Here is a 12,973-nt window from a genome sequence, read left to right as displayed (position 1 = left end):
GGGAGTGACTGCCAGTGGGTGCGGGGTTTCTCTTTGGGATGATGAAAATATGCACGAACTGGACAGTGGGGATGGTTGCACAGCCCTGTAAAAATACTGAAATTAACTGGACTGTACACTTTAAAGGTATGTGAAATGTATCTTTTACAGTAAGTGAACTATATCTCCACCAAGATGTTCTTTAAAAATCAATAAATGCATACAGTCAGGGTGCTCAGCCGGCAAGGATGGGCCCCGAGCTCATCAGAACCTCGTCGGAGAACGGAGGGCCTTATTTCCAGGAGGGAATTACTGGGGAGACAGTCCAAGAACGTGGTGAAGCGAGGCCCCGCCACGAAGCGGTCATCTCAAAGCCAAGGCTGGACAGATGGAGGTCCCCACTGGGATCTGAGGACCAAGCAGGGTCCAGGCAGGAACCTCGGGAACAAACGCGCAGCTAGAGGAGGAAGTGGGAGGGGAGGCGTGTGGAGTGACCACAGAGCAGAACGAGTGTTCGGCTGTTTGTCCACCACAGTGACCAGCGGAAGCCGGAGCTTTCACAGAGCAAATCCAAGCCAGGCTCCGCCAGGCTGGCTCAAGGTCATTTTTCCTCAGCCCCACGTGGAGAGAGAAGAGAGACAGCACATGCTTGGAAAGTCCAACAGACCTGAACTTAACTCCCGGCTCCAACAGTGTCTGGATGACCTTGGCCATGTTACTCAAGACCACTGGTCCTTGGTTTTCTCATCTGAAACATGTCATTAACACCCACCCATAGGATGGGCGTAAGGACGCAATGGTACTAAGTGCGTCGCTGGACACGCGGACGTCCAGTACATGGCAGCTACTGCTTCTACCTGGTCTACAAATACACAACAATGGATGCTGCACTGCAATACAGATTATTTTTAAAATAAAAATAAAAACGTGGACGGCCCCGTAGATCACAGGCCCAGAGGCTGGGAGGTGGGTGTCGAGGGGAGCAAGGCGCAAACTGAAACGCACGTTTCCCAGCACGCTTTTTGACGAGATTGTTTTTGCTTCAGGAAACTAAAGGCTAGTGTGTCATTTAAGATGTGAAATTAAAGCCCTTTGCTATTTTGACAGGTGTCTTAAGATGCCGGATGGAACTGCTCCCTCCCTTTACCTACAAACCGCCAGCACTTTTGCTATATATTTTTAAAAAGTAGTTTATTTTCCAAAGCCAAGGTTTACATTTGAAGCAAAGTTCTATTTGCCAGGCAGCCTGTCCTCCCGTACTGAGGAGTGACGTTTAGGTTTGGGGAATTCATGTTGGAAAGTGAGGACAGGCTGAGTGCCCCGCCAAGGTGCCTCCTGCTCTCAATGGCCCTATCTTCGCATGTTTGGACCAGCAGAGGACTTCTGGCCAGTTCAGAAGGCAGAACCCGGGCCTCAGGCTGCAGGCGGGGACCATGTGCCAAGGCCGTGAGGAAGCCTGGCCTCCCCGGGTCCTGACCCTCAGGCTGGTCCCACAGTCCTGGGATCCCGCTGACTCAAGCGGGTTGACACTTGACAAGAAAACCAAAATACCAGGCCTCTCCAGACTGGTCTTTCCCTTCTCCCTTGATTATTCGGTATCAGCCAGACCGCCTGGGACTCTGATTCTCTCTGTTTCACGTTTCCATCCTTGAAATTCTGAATAATGTCAGCCATCCAACAGCGTCTACAACGTTGTTTGAATGCTTCAGAAGTTTCATGGCGCTGCTTTCTCACACGCCCATGTCCTGCTATTTGCTAAGAAGAGCTGCCACCATGCGGTGATTTACACTCGCCCTCCCATTCGGAGCCTCGCCGCTGCCCTGCAAAGCCAACTGGCTAAGGATTACTGTCTCCATTCTACAGATGAAAAATAAGAGACTTGATTCCTTCAAAACTCTCAGAGAAAGACATCAAGTCAAAGACTGTGACCCAAGTCATTTTCTAGGTGTAGCCTTATTTATTTTTCTTTCTTTCTTTCTTTCTTTTTTTTTTCTTTACTTTTGCTAACTAACACCTTTGAAAGGTTTTAGCCCAACATGGCTTATTTTGGAAGGAGAAAAATATATAAATGACTGAACATGACACAATGGGTACAAAGTAAATAGAGCTTAATTGAGTAATCAAGTCAACATTTCTCAACATTTCTGCCCACAGGCAATACGGGGAAGAACATTCATTTACTGTCTGGATTTTGGCTTGCTTCTCTAAAAGACAGGAGACAAGATTATTTTCTTTTCCCTTCAGCTAGTTTCCAGCGGGCAGCACCACACGTAGCCGAATGTATTAAAAGAAACCCCTGTTGGCAAATGGGCAGCTTGAATATTTCATGAAATTATGGCAACACTGTGTTCTGCGATCGTGGCTTCCTCCAGGGATCTCAGTGGCTACACCTCTGAGAGTGAGTCGGGCTCGGGCCCTGTCTTAAAGCTAGAGACCAGGTCAGCCTCACAGGCCTTCCGGTCTCTGGGAGCATCAGGTCAGATGCCAAAGGCTTGGAGATGGTGGGAACGTCGGAAAGAGGTCCCAGATGATCCCTTTCCCATGCTGAATTTAGACCTCTCCCTACCTAAATATCTCCTGGGAAGAGGAGGGGTCCTAGGGGACCAGCCCAGTAAAGGGAGCAGGGGAGCCTTTGTTCCCACACCTTGGTAGACTCGGGGGCAGCCTGGCCTCCGGCCGCGGCAGCCTGACCGCCCTGGGCTTTCTACCTGTTCTACCTGCATTTCACCTGCACATCCACCCGCCCTGCGGTTTCTACGCACAGCAAAGCCGGCCGGTCACAAACAGCCCCCAACCCCTCGCCAAGGCAGCCCGACAGCCCAGCCTGGCCTCTCCCGCAGGGGCCGAAATGAGCCCTGACTGGGGCAGAAAGGAAGTGAGCAAATAAAAAGGCCTGGAGGCACGTCCGTTCGCAGACGGAACAGTGATCTGAGTTTTGCAGGGGTTTCCTGTGGACACGTATGAACCTTTACTCTGTTGTCTAAGATAACGCTTCAACCTTCCCAGTGAGAGGTAGCCCCCAGCTCTGTTTCCAAATCTAATACCTCAGAAATGACTTCAGCCAGAACAAAAGCGGCATCGGCAGAGGGAGGCTGGGGGGGAGGGTAAGAGGGTTATCAGGCAAAGTTGAACCAGAAACACTCATCAATGCTTTCAGAGCATCAGCGTGCACACGTACGGTCAAGAGATGGCAGGAGGGTGGAGAGCCAAGGCCGGGTTCCAGCCCCGCCCCTCCTGGGTGACCCTGCAGGAGCCTGTCCTCTCAACTGGAAACGGAGTTCGTTCCTCAGGTTCCTCTGCCCATAAAACCTCCTGATCCTAGAGAGTAAATTCCCGAAGAGACACATTTATTCTAGGTCTGCTTGACAACCCTTCAAAGAACGTGAGTGTGGAACCGCCCCCTCCTTGCCCCGTCTCACACACACACACACACACACACACACAGCACAGCACAGCACCTGAGGACCACGGTGAAGCGGTCGTGCGGTGGCAGCCTGGCTGGGGCCTGGGGGAAGGGACCGTGGGATTTCGAGCTCTGGCCAGTTAGCCCCCTCTCCCTCACCTCTGCCCAACACCAAATCCCCAGCGTCTCCGGGAAAGTGAGGGCCTATTTTCAACCTCTGTTTCCTGAGCTGCAGGCCCAAACTGCCCTCCTCTGTCCCGTGAATCCCCACTCAGATTAACTCAGTTCCACAAGTAGCAGCTGTGCGCCCCACGCTCCCCCAGATACCCCAGGGAGCCGGGCCTCCTCCTGCGGCCCCTGAGGCCCGCTCACAGCTGTGCCTCCCGGGTCCCCTGCCCGCGGCAAGGAGGCAGCGAGGCCCCCGGGGTCCCAGGTCAAGGCCTGGCCTTAAGCAATGGGCACCGCATCTGGGACCCGAGCCACACACACAGGAGTCACGACAGCCCCCATTCTGCTTCCCCCCAAGGGATGCGGGGTAGTCCCTGCGGCCCGGCTTTGAAACAGCGCTGAAGGCCTTCCATTTTCCCAGGGGGATCCTGTCACTTTTACTTGTTTTGTACAGTACCTAACCTTGAGGTTCATGTAAACAGGTGTTTACTAAATTATTTTAATAATGACAGCCATGGCTGGGAGTGTTGTTTCATTATCAGAACGTTTAGCACTTATGTCACTAAATATTTAGCACCTGATATTTTGCACAATTCCCCGTGCCTTTTTTTTTTTTTTTTTAAATCAGTCTTCTGCTCTCCTCTGCAGAGCCCACCACCAATTTAGGCAACAGTGGGGACAGAACCCAGGAGGAGACTAAATCAGTGCGATCATCTCGCTAAGTAGTATAGTTGTTAAGTCTCCAGGTGTTTCCCAAACAACCCCTCAGTTTTCTTTAGTCCACCCTGGAAAATAAAATTGTCTACCGATTTCGAATGCAGAGCGCAGATTCCAGAGTCCCCACGGGGACCAGCGGGATGCTACTGGCTGACTGGTCACCACCACATGGCAAACAGCCAGACCCCAGCAGGAGGCTCCCCGGGACAGGAGCAGGGTGCCACAGCCAAGCCCTCACATTCCCAGCTCGGCGGCCAGGGCTCTCGGACCCAGGAACTCGCTACAACAACCGAGAAAGCTGAGCGGAGAAAGGGACAGAAAGGAAAACACCGGGAGCTGGAACACATCACTGAAAATTAGAACAAATCTCAGTTACTTCCTAACCCAGGTCTCGGGAGCTTTGCTGCCATTACCCAGCATGGGACCAGCCAGATTCGTAAACAGCTGTGAAGTGTACCCAGTTGTTTTTGTGTTTTTCCCCGAATAAAGTTAGGAAAATGTCTTTTTTGCCTTTGAGCTGACAAGCTCTGCAACCCTACCGGCCAGGCTCTCCAGCGCCCACACTCCAGGTTGGCCTCAGGCTGGGCCTGGGACCCCCGGGCCCCTCTGGTTACCAAGCCCTGGTAAGAAAATACAGGGAGGAAATTAATATAGGGCCGTAACAGGTTCGGCCGAGCAGGATGCTGCCTGTGCTAGAGATCAAGGCAAGGCTGGGGCAGGAGGGCGAAATCCAAAGTGGGTTCGTCACCGGAGAGAGGGTGAGAGGTCGGCGAGGGCGGGTCGTGCTGGGGGCCCCTGGTGTGCGTGCAGCGGGCACTCTGGTCTTCGGAGGCCTCCGCCCTGGGGCAGGCACGCAGACGAGGCACAGCAGCAAGAAGTGCCCTGCAGAGCCTCGGCCCCCTTGCCCAGCCCCGCAGGTGCCCCTCCTGACTCCCAAGCCCTGGGGCGCCACCTCCTGGAAGAGGCAGAAAGCACAGCCCCCTCTGGTCTGGGGGCTGCATTCATCCGTCAAACGTCAAGGCCTGTGCTAGGAGGTGGGGATGCAAAGATCAGCAGGGCCTCAGACCCCCACCCAGGACGCCCCTGCGTCTCCTTTTGCATCTGTCTTACACCCGGAAGAACCCACCTCGGGCAGTTTTAAATCACAGAGAAAACAGAAGGAAGAGTCCCAAGTCATCCCCGAGACTCAGGGGCCAACGGCTCACCATCTACTGTACCTGTAGCATCTACCTGTAGAGAACCATTCACCCAAGGTGAGGCACCAATGTGCAACGGTGTCAGGGCTGCACCACCAGTATTCCTGTCTGCTACGCACCGGGTCCCCAAAGGGCTCTAGGCTCTTGTGCGATCTATTTAAAATAGCTTTTCCTTATTCAGTGTGTGTGTGCACACTTGAGTACTGTTAGCACGTGCTCCATGGAAATAAGGAACAATTGATGCTGGTGATATACTCTATTGTATAGTACTCTGATACACTGGAAAGTACATGAGAAGTACTAGGAACAACATCTGGAACCTCAAGGGCCCTTTTTCTCCGGGTTCCTCCACGCAGAATCCAAGCAGAAGCAGCTAACGTCGTGCTCTCTTCAACCTGTGCAGGCTGAGGCGCGGGTAACAGTGCTCTCTGACCACTGATCATGATTATTAGTACTTTATTATGACAATGACGACTGTTCTGCTGCATCGCTAAGCAGTGCTCTGAAAAGAAAAGCACAACGTGTCTTCCACTCCCAGAACACGTTTCCCCCTCTGCCTCGTCTCCAGCAGATAAGGGACATTCTGATGTTTTATTTGTTAAATGGTTGACTATTAAGAAACTCATTTGCTAGCTGGAGGCTGCAATGGAAAATCAGCCCAGGAAAGTGGGAGGCTGGCATGGGACCAGCGCAGATGGGGCGCTGGAGGTGAGGGGAGGCCCACGAGCCCCTCCCTGCCTGAACCCAGGGTCGGGGGCCAGCCCTCAGGGAACCTGTGGGCTGTTCCAACGTGCTGGCCCCCGTCTCCACACCCCAACTCCCAACACACACACACACACACACACACACACACACACACCCCACTGCAAAACTGGGGCAAAAGGCCTTGCACTGATCTACTCGAGTCTGTTGGGAAGAGGAGGATGTAACCCCCGCCCCGGGCAACTTTTCCAGTCCTCCACTCCGCTGTCACCACCCGACGTAATGCTCCTCTTCCCTCTCTGCTCCTGAAACCCTAACCCTGGGTATGTTTCGTCGGCCCGTTAGTTATGAAGCCACAGCAACCCCTTCCCGGCAGACGTTCCTGCTCCTCCAGGTCTGCCCACCCACCTCCGTCACCCTCCTCCCCTCCTGCCCCAGGAAGACCCCAGCAATGCCAACGACAGGGCGGGGGGAGATGGAGGGGAGACAGGGATCCTGGTCCTCTTACACCTGAAAACCGCATCCGGGAAAGGAGGCAAAACTGCTCTGTGAATTATATAATCACTGCGGCTTCAAGGGAGAGGACTGGGATCCAGGTTGCCATAGTGTTTGTGGCGTGTGGCTGGGAAGGCGGCGCCCGGCCACGCTCCCTGCTGCCGGCCCCTCCATCTTCCCCACAGACCTCGCGGGGCCGCGGCTCGTACTTTGAGTGTCTGCTCCCTGCACACGGCTGGGGAGGGCGCCCTGGGGCACGAAGGGGCAAAAGGAAGGAAGAAAAGGGCCAGAAAGGGTTTGTCCTGCATGGAGAAGAGGCCTTGTGAACTGTTGAGAATTTGTTGAGGATTATCACCACATGAATAATAATTATGACCACAGGCCACTGCCATTGTCAGTGACAGCGAGGACGTGGCCACTGGGCTCTCCCCTTCAAGGCCGCCTGGACTGAGCTGGGAGCCTGGAGGGGAGAAAGCCATCCCCGCTCTTCACAAACATCACCCTTTCTTTTGTGTCTCTCCTGGCCTCCCTCCGAATCCATCCACGACTCCATCAGGAAGGGGACAGGGGAACAGGTAGGGGTGGGGCACGGGGTAGAGAAATCCAGGGACAGAGCTGCCCTTGTGACCCCAAAGCCCTGGCTCACCCTAGAACCCACGACCCTTGACACAATCCTTCCACCAAAAGAGGCCAAAATTCCCCCACTGCCGCCCAAGCTGGAGATCAGTTTCAGGGAAGCTGCCTGGCAGCCTCTGGCTCTAAAGGGTAGGGGCTCTGCCTGCTAGTGGTGGGGCTGGGGGGCCTAAGGAGGGAGGAGGCTGGAAAGAAGAGGGAGGGATGGAGACAACCCCTCCACCAGGCTGTCCTCAGAGGAGCACTTGATGTGCCCAGGAAGTAGCAGGACCAACAGCGACAGGTATGGAGAAGGAAGAGATTGGAAAGAAGAGTGTAAACAGGGAGGCTTGGGAAACGGAGAGAGAAGGCAGAGCCTGCACCCAGAGGCAGAGGAAGCCACGGGGAAGGCAGAGACGGAGCTGGAGGCGGCCGCACTCCAGCAAGACCGTCCCTCTCCGCTCCATCATAATCTTTAATTGCTGAGCAGTGCCAAAAAAATAATAACTTGTTAATGCGGGCGGCGGGGGAGGGGGTGAGGGAGAAAGTTTCCAGGAAGTGGGGAGTTGTCTGAAAGCCTTTCCCCCTTGCAGGGGGAGCTGCTGACACTTGATGCCAAGGATGGAGATGCTGGGAAAACACTGGGCGACAGTGTGCAGCCGCGTGAGCTCGGCACACCCTTTTATTATTGCCTTAAAACATGAAAAAGCAGAGCCCACACACCGCCCGAATTCTAACCGCTGACATCCTCAGGTGCTAGCCCACATGTGGGTGTGAATAAGAACACACGGGACGTGGGCGCGCGGGGGTCAGTGGCCGCAAAGAGGTGGGTGGGTGTAGGTGAGCCGGAGAAGAGGGACACGGGGGGGCGGGGGGGAGAGAGAGAGAGAGCGATTGAGAGAGAGATGGGGGGGGCGGTCCACAGGGAGAGGGAGAGAGAGGGAGAGGGGAAGGGAGAGGCGCCAAGACTCGAAGCCGCCCCCCTGGAGCGCGCTGCCCGGGCGGGGGCGCCGGCCGGCCTGGTGCGGGGCGCGCGCGCGCGCTCCCAGCCGCGCCCGGGCGAGGCGAGGACCCCGGCCCACCGGGCTGGGGCGTCGCCGGCCGGGTAGTCGGGCTCTCCCGGCGAGCGCGAGCCAGCGAGGCCGGAGCAGACACTTGGGAACTTTTCCCCTCGCCCGGAATTCTCCGGACGCGCGGCTCGGGGGCCGCGGGCGCGGGCGGGGGAGGGGCGGGGATTTTCCGCTCGGGCTCCGCGCGGTTCGGCCAGGGTCTCGCGGGCCCCCGGCCGCTGAGGGAGAAGGACGCGCGGCGGGGACCGGCCGGGGCCGCGGGGCGCGCGGGCGAGGCCGGCGGGCGCGGCGGCGGGGTCCAGCCTTACCTTGGTGGTTTTCCTCCGGAATGTACATCCTCGTGTTTTCATTGACCATGGACCAAGAATTGTTTGAAAAGGAGAAGAAGCCACAAAGAGGAAGAAATGTCAAGCACGCCCGAGCGGGTCTGCACTAATCCCTCCTCCGAGGCCGGCGGCTTTCGTGCAAAATTCGAGGAAGCCGTGGATCTGCAGTCGCTCTTCTTCCCTTCTGATGATTACCTGATTCCCATTATTGCATCAAACACCAAAAACTGATCCTTTCCACTACTGCCTCCTTCAGTGAAATTGTAATGCATCCTCAGCACATCCGGGCCCCTTTCAAGAATTCAGCGCCGCACCTCTGGCGGCCACAGCATTTGAAAAAATAAATGGGGAGGCAGAGCGAGAGGAGGCGGAAGGGGAGAGGGGAGCGCGGACCCCAGGGCGGGAGAGGCCCGCCGGCCGCCGGCCTGAACCGTCTCCGCCCGCTCTCGGCGCGTCCTCCCCGGCCCTGCTCCGCTTTTTCTGCCCGAAGGTCCGGCGAGTCCCGAGGGCGAGGAGGCAGGAAGGCGCCGCCGCTCCGGGCCGCGCCGCGCGCCGCTCTGGCAGGAGCTGTTTCTGCAGAGGCGGCGAGAGGGAGCCGCGGGCAGGAGCGCGGAGCGCAGCGCTCACCCCGCGGCCCGCCGCCCCGCCCGCCAGCCCGGCGCGCCCCAGGCGGACGCTCTGAACGCTTCCAGATGTGGCGGCGGCGCGCGGGGCCCGGCGCACGGCGCGGGGCGCACGGCGCGGGGCGCGCAGCGACGACTCGAGCCCAGCTCGAGCCCCCGCTCGCCCCGCCGTCCGCGCCTCGGCCCGCATGCCGCCCGGACACACCCCTCGCGCCCCGCCCCGGCCCCCGTGTCCTGCGCGGCCCCCTCGGCGGCGAGGCCTCGGGCGCGCAACTCCAGGAGGAGGGGCCATCTGCCCACCTAGAGTCTCTGCGGATCCGGCCACTGCGCGAAACAGCTAAAGGAGCCGCGGCGCCACGGCTCTGTTTGGTGGATTACGAACAGGGCGGTTGCACGAGTGGCGTGGATGCGGAGAGACGGGGGCAGAGAGAGAGGGCCCGAGAGGCGGAGCCTCCTGGCGAGGCACTGGTGCCCAGATGTCTGAGCAGACTAATAGACCCGGGTTTTCTTAATTCCTCCGAGGCCGCCGAGCACGTGTGCTACCAGGATATCCTCACCTTCTCCTCTTAATTATTTCTGCCACTCCGGCGGGAATCTGTTCAGCGCCTGTCCTTCCCGGAGCAGCAAACCTTTCTCCCCGTCACTCAGGCAGCCACTGAAGGTCCATGGCACCCCCTGCAGGCCCGGGCGCCTGAGAGCGGGGCTGCCTGAGCCCTGGCAGGGGTGCCTACAGCTCCCTCTTGGGAAAACGTCCCCCTTCCTACCCTCAGACCCCCCCCTCCCCATCCGCACTCCTCCTCGGGCAAGCCCATCCAGCTCGGTGTGTCCAGCCCAGACCTCCCTTCCTGAACGGCAGGCTACCCAGCGCACTCGGTCTCCGCCTGGAGGCGGACGGACATCTCAAACCTAACATTTCCAAACGCCGAACTCCTTATTCTCTGTGCAAAAGCTGCTCCTCAACAGCCTCCCCATCTCAGCGGATGGGGCCAAAAACCTGGGGTCGTTCTTGACTCCTTTCTCTCTCATCCTCTCATCTGGTGCTTCGGGAAATCCCGAAAAATCGTGTATGTGACGGCTTCTCAGTTCCCCCGCTGCTACCCCGAGGCCTGAGCCGACATGGTCCCTCACCTGAGTTCCCGAAGAGGCTGCTGCCCCGCGTCTACCCTCCCTCCCCTCCTTTGGTATCTTCTCAATATGGCATCTAAAGGGACCTGTCCCAGCACCCCGCTGCGCAAACCCCCCAGAGGTCCCCAGTTCACTTAGTAAAAGCCAGGTCCTCAGAGCAGCCTCCAGGGACCCACAGGAACAGCGGGTACAGCTACTCTTACGGCCTCCCCTACTGGTCTCCCACTGCTCCAGCCTCACTAGCTCCTAGCACTGCCCCAGACTCTGCAGAAACACCTCTCCCTCTCTCTCTCTCACACACACACCCCTGGAGCCCTTTGCTCTAGCTGTCCCTACTGCCTGCAACCCTCTCCTCAGCTATCCACCTGATGAACCCCTCACTTTCTTCAAGACTGCTCAAATCTCACTTTCTCAGCGAGGTTCACCCTGACCACCGTACTTAGTACATTCAGACCTCAGTATCCGCGGGTTGCGAAGCCGCGGATGCAGAACCGCAGATGCAGAACCGCGGGTTGGGGGGGTGGGGGGACTAAACGACACTATTTTGTAAAAGGGACTTGAGAACCCACGGACTTTGATATATGCGGAGGTCCTGGAACCAATCTCCCAACCAGCCCCTCCAGCGCTCTCAATCTCCCCTTTCTCTACTTTTTAATTGGTATTTAATCCCTGTCTAACATACTGTACTACTTATTCATTCATTGTATTGTTTATTGTCTGTATTCCCCACTAAAATGTAAATCCCATGAGGGCAGGGATCTCTGTCCTTTTTGTTCACCAGTTTATCTCAAGTGTATAGAACAATGTCTGGCAGAGGGTAGTTAATAAATATGTGTGGAATGAGTGTATGAGTACCTGAGATGCCACCATTCACTGCATCAAAATGCCTCCATCGGCACCCTCGTTCATGTCTGAAACCTCACTGCTCCAGCCCCATTTCTTTGGCCAAGGGTTTGGGCCCCAGCTTAAAATGCAAAGGCGCCTGTGAGACGCATTAAGCTTTATACGTTGTCTTCAGTATACTGTGAACGGTGGTCTAGAGAAATCTGGCCTCTTTACCATTCTGGTGTGTTCATCCTCAATTTTAAGCTAAGAGAGAAAATCAGAAATGACACAAATCCGAATATCACTTCCATTTAGCTTTAGGGTGCATTATAGGCCTGTGTCTCAGAGACCCGTGCGCCTGTTTGTTTAAACTAATATTAAAATCAGTTTGCCCCCCTTTACACACTGCAGTACAGGAATAATAACAGTAGCTAACACTGCTGAGTGCCCCGGGCTGTGATAGGTGTTTTACCGGCGTTATCTCCCTTAATCCTCGTTGCAAGGATAAGGCTGGTATTACTGTTGTGATTACTATCCCCATTTTACAGATGTGGAAACTGAGACTTAGAAATTTTACGTGTCCAGAATCATCCAACTGATAAACTGCAGAGCCTGGACTTAGCCCAGGAGGGTCTGACTCCAAACACGTGTTGGTACTGTGATCCTACGCTCAAAGGGGTGACCGAGGGTCAGCTGGGGCAGGGCAGGGGACCGAGCAGTTTAAAGTGACAGTAAAATGATTGCAAAGTGTGACCGAGGGAATTCACAGGGAGCCCGGTAACTGAGAGCGGGTGCCCTGTGTCAGGGGCACAGATGGGATTTGCAGCCAGGCTTTTCTCAGGGTAGGCACCGTGTAAATCTAGCAAGTAAATATTACCTTCATGCCTCTCTAGTTTCGTTTTTCACTTCTCTTTCCAGCTGTGAAACGTGTTCTTTCCCTTCCAGAGAAAGGTACTTCCTAAATATTTGGTCTTGCAATGAGCACCCATATCTTGGCTTCTAACTTTGGAACACAGCCTTCAGTGCTCCCTTTCCAGGGAACAGATTCTCAACGTGACATACGGAAACCATCCTGAATTCCGAGTGGGGGTTTGGGAGATGGTGGGAGCCGAGGAGGAGGATCTTCCTATCTTTCGTGGAGTGATTTGACTCTCTGGTGAAGGCGCTCTCCCCTCTGCCCTCCCTGGGCGCTGTGTGTGTGCACTCTTCCCGCGTGGTGTGTGGTGTAATGTCTGGATGCAGATGTGCCTTTTCTCCACCCCCCTTCCCGCTACATCTTAAATGTCTTCAGAGAGAGAAATGTTTCATTTTTCTTTGTGCAAAGCATAATGCTTGGTATATAGGGACACTCACTGTATGTTGAGTGCCTGATTCACTCTGGAAAAGATTCCTTAAATGACCACAAATATTTCCTTTGGAAGCAATTAAGACTGTAATGAATTTGTTAATTACAGTTCATTTGTAAGACTGAAAAACTTGGAAACAATCTAAATATCCAAAAAAAAGGTAGTTTAAATGATAACAGTAAGAGATTATTACAGCAGCCACTATGGAAAACAGTATGGAGTTTCCTTAAAAAACTAAAAATAGAGTTACCATATAATCCAGCAATCTGACTCCTGGGCATATATCCAGAAAACTCTAATTCGAAAAGATACATGCACCCCAGTGTTCATAGCAGCATTATTCACAATAGCCAAGACATGCAAGCAACCTAAATGTCCATTGACAG

At 55.3% G+C, this 12,973-nt stretch overlaps 1 protein-coding gene across 5 annotated transcripts in view; it reads right to left on the bottom strand.

Moving 5' to 3' along the window:
- CACNA1C (calcium voltage-gated channel subunit alpha1 C) overlaps positions 1 to 9,258 on the bottom strand; it is a 475,349-nt gene extending 466,091 nt beyond the window's left edge. For all 5 annotated transcript variants that reach the window (XM_061206079.1, XM_061206075.1, XM_061206078.1 and 2 more), the window contains exon 1: positions 8,651 to 9,258. In XM_061206079.1, the coding sequence (XP_061062062.1) occupies positions 8,651 to 8,699 (49 nt within the window). In that variant the 5' untranslated portion in view covers positions 8,700 to 9,258. The remainder of the gene's footprint in view (positions 1 to 8,650) is intronic.
- Between the last annotated feature and the right edge of the window lie 3,715 nt (positions 9,259 to 12,973).

The sequence above is a fragment of the Eubalaena glacialis genome, chromosome 11 (assembly GCF_028564815.1).
Source record: "Eubalaena glacialis isolate mEubGla1 chromosome 11, mEubGla1.1.hap2.+ XY, whole genome shotgun sequence".
NCBI lineage: Eukaryota > Metazoa > Chordata > Mammalia > Artiodactyla > Balaenidae > Eubalaena > Eubalaena glacialis.
This window is presented reverse-complemented; position numbering and strand designations above follow the sequence as displayed.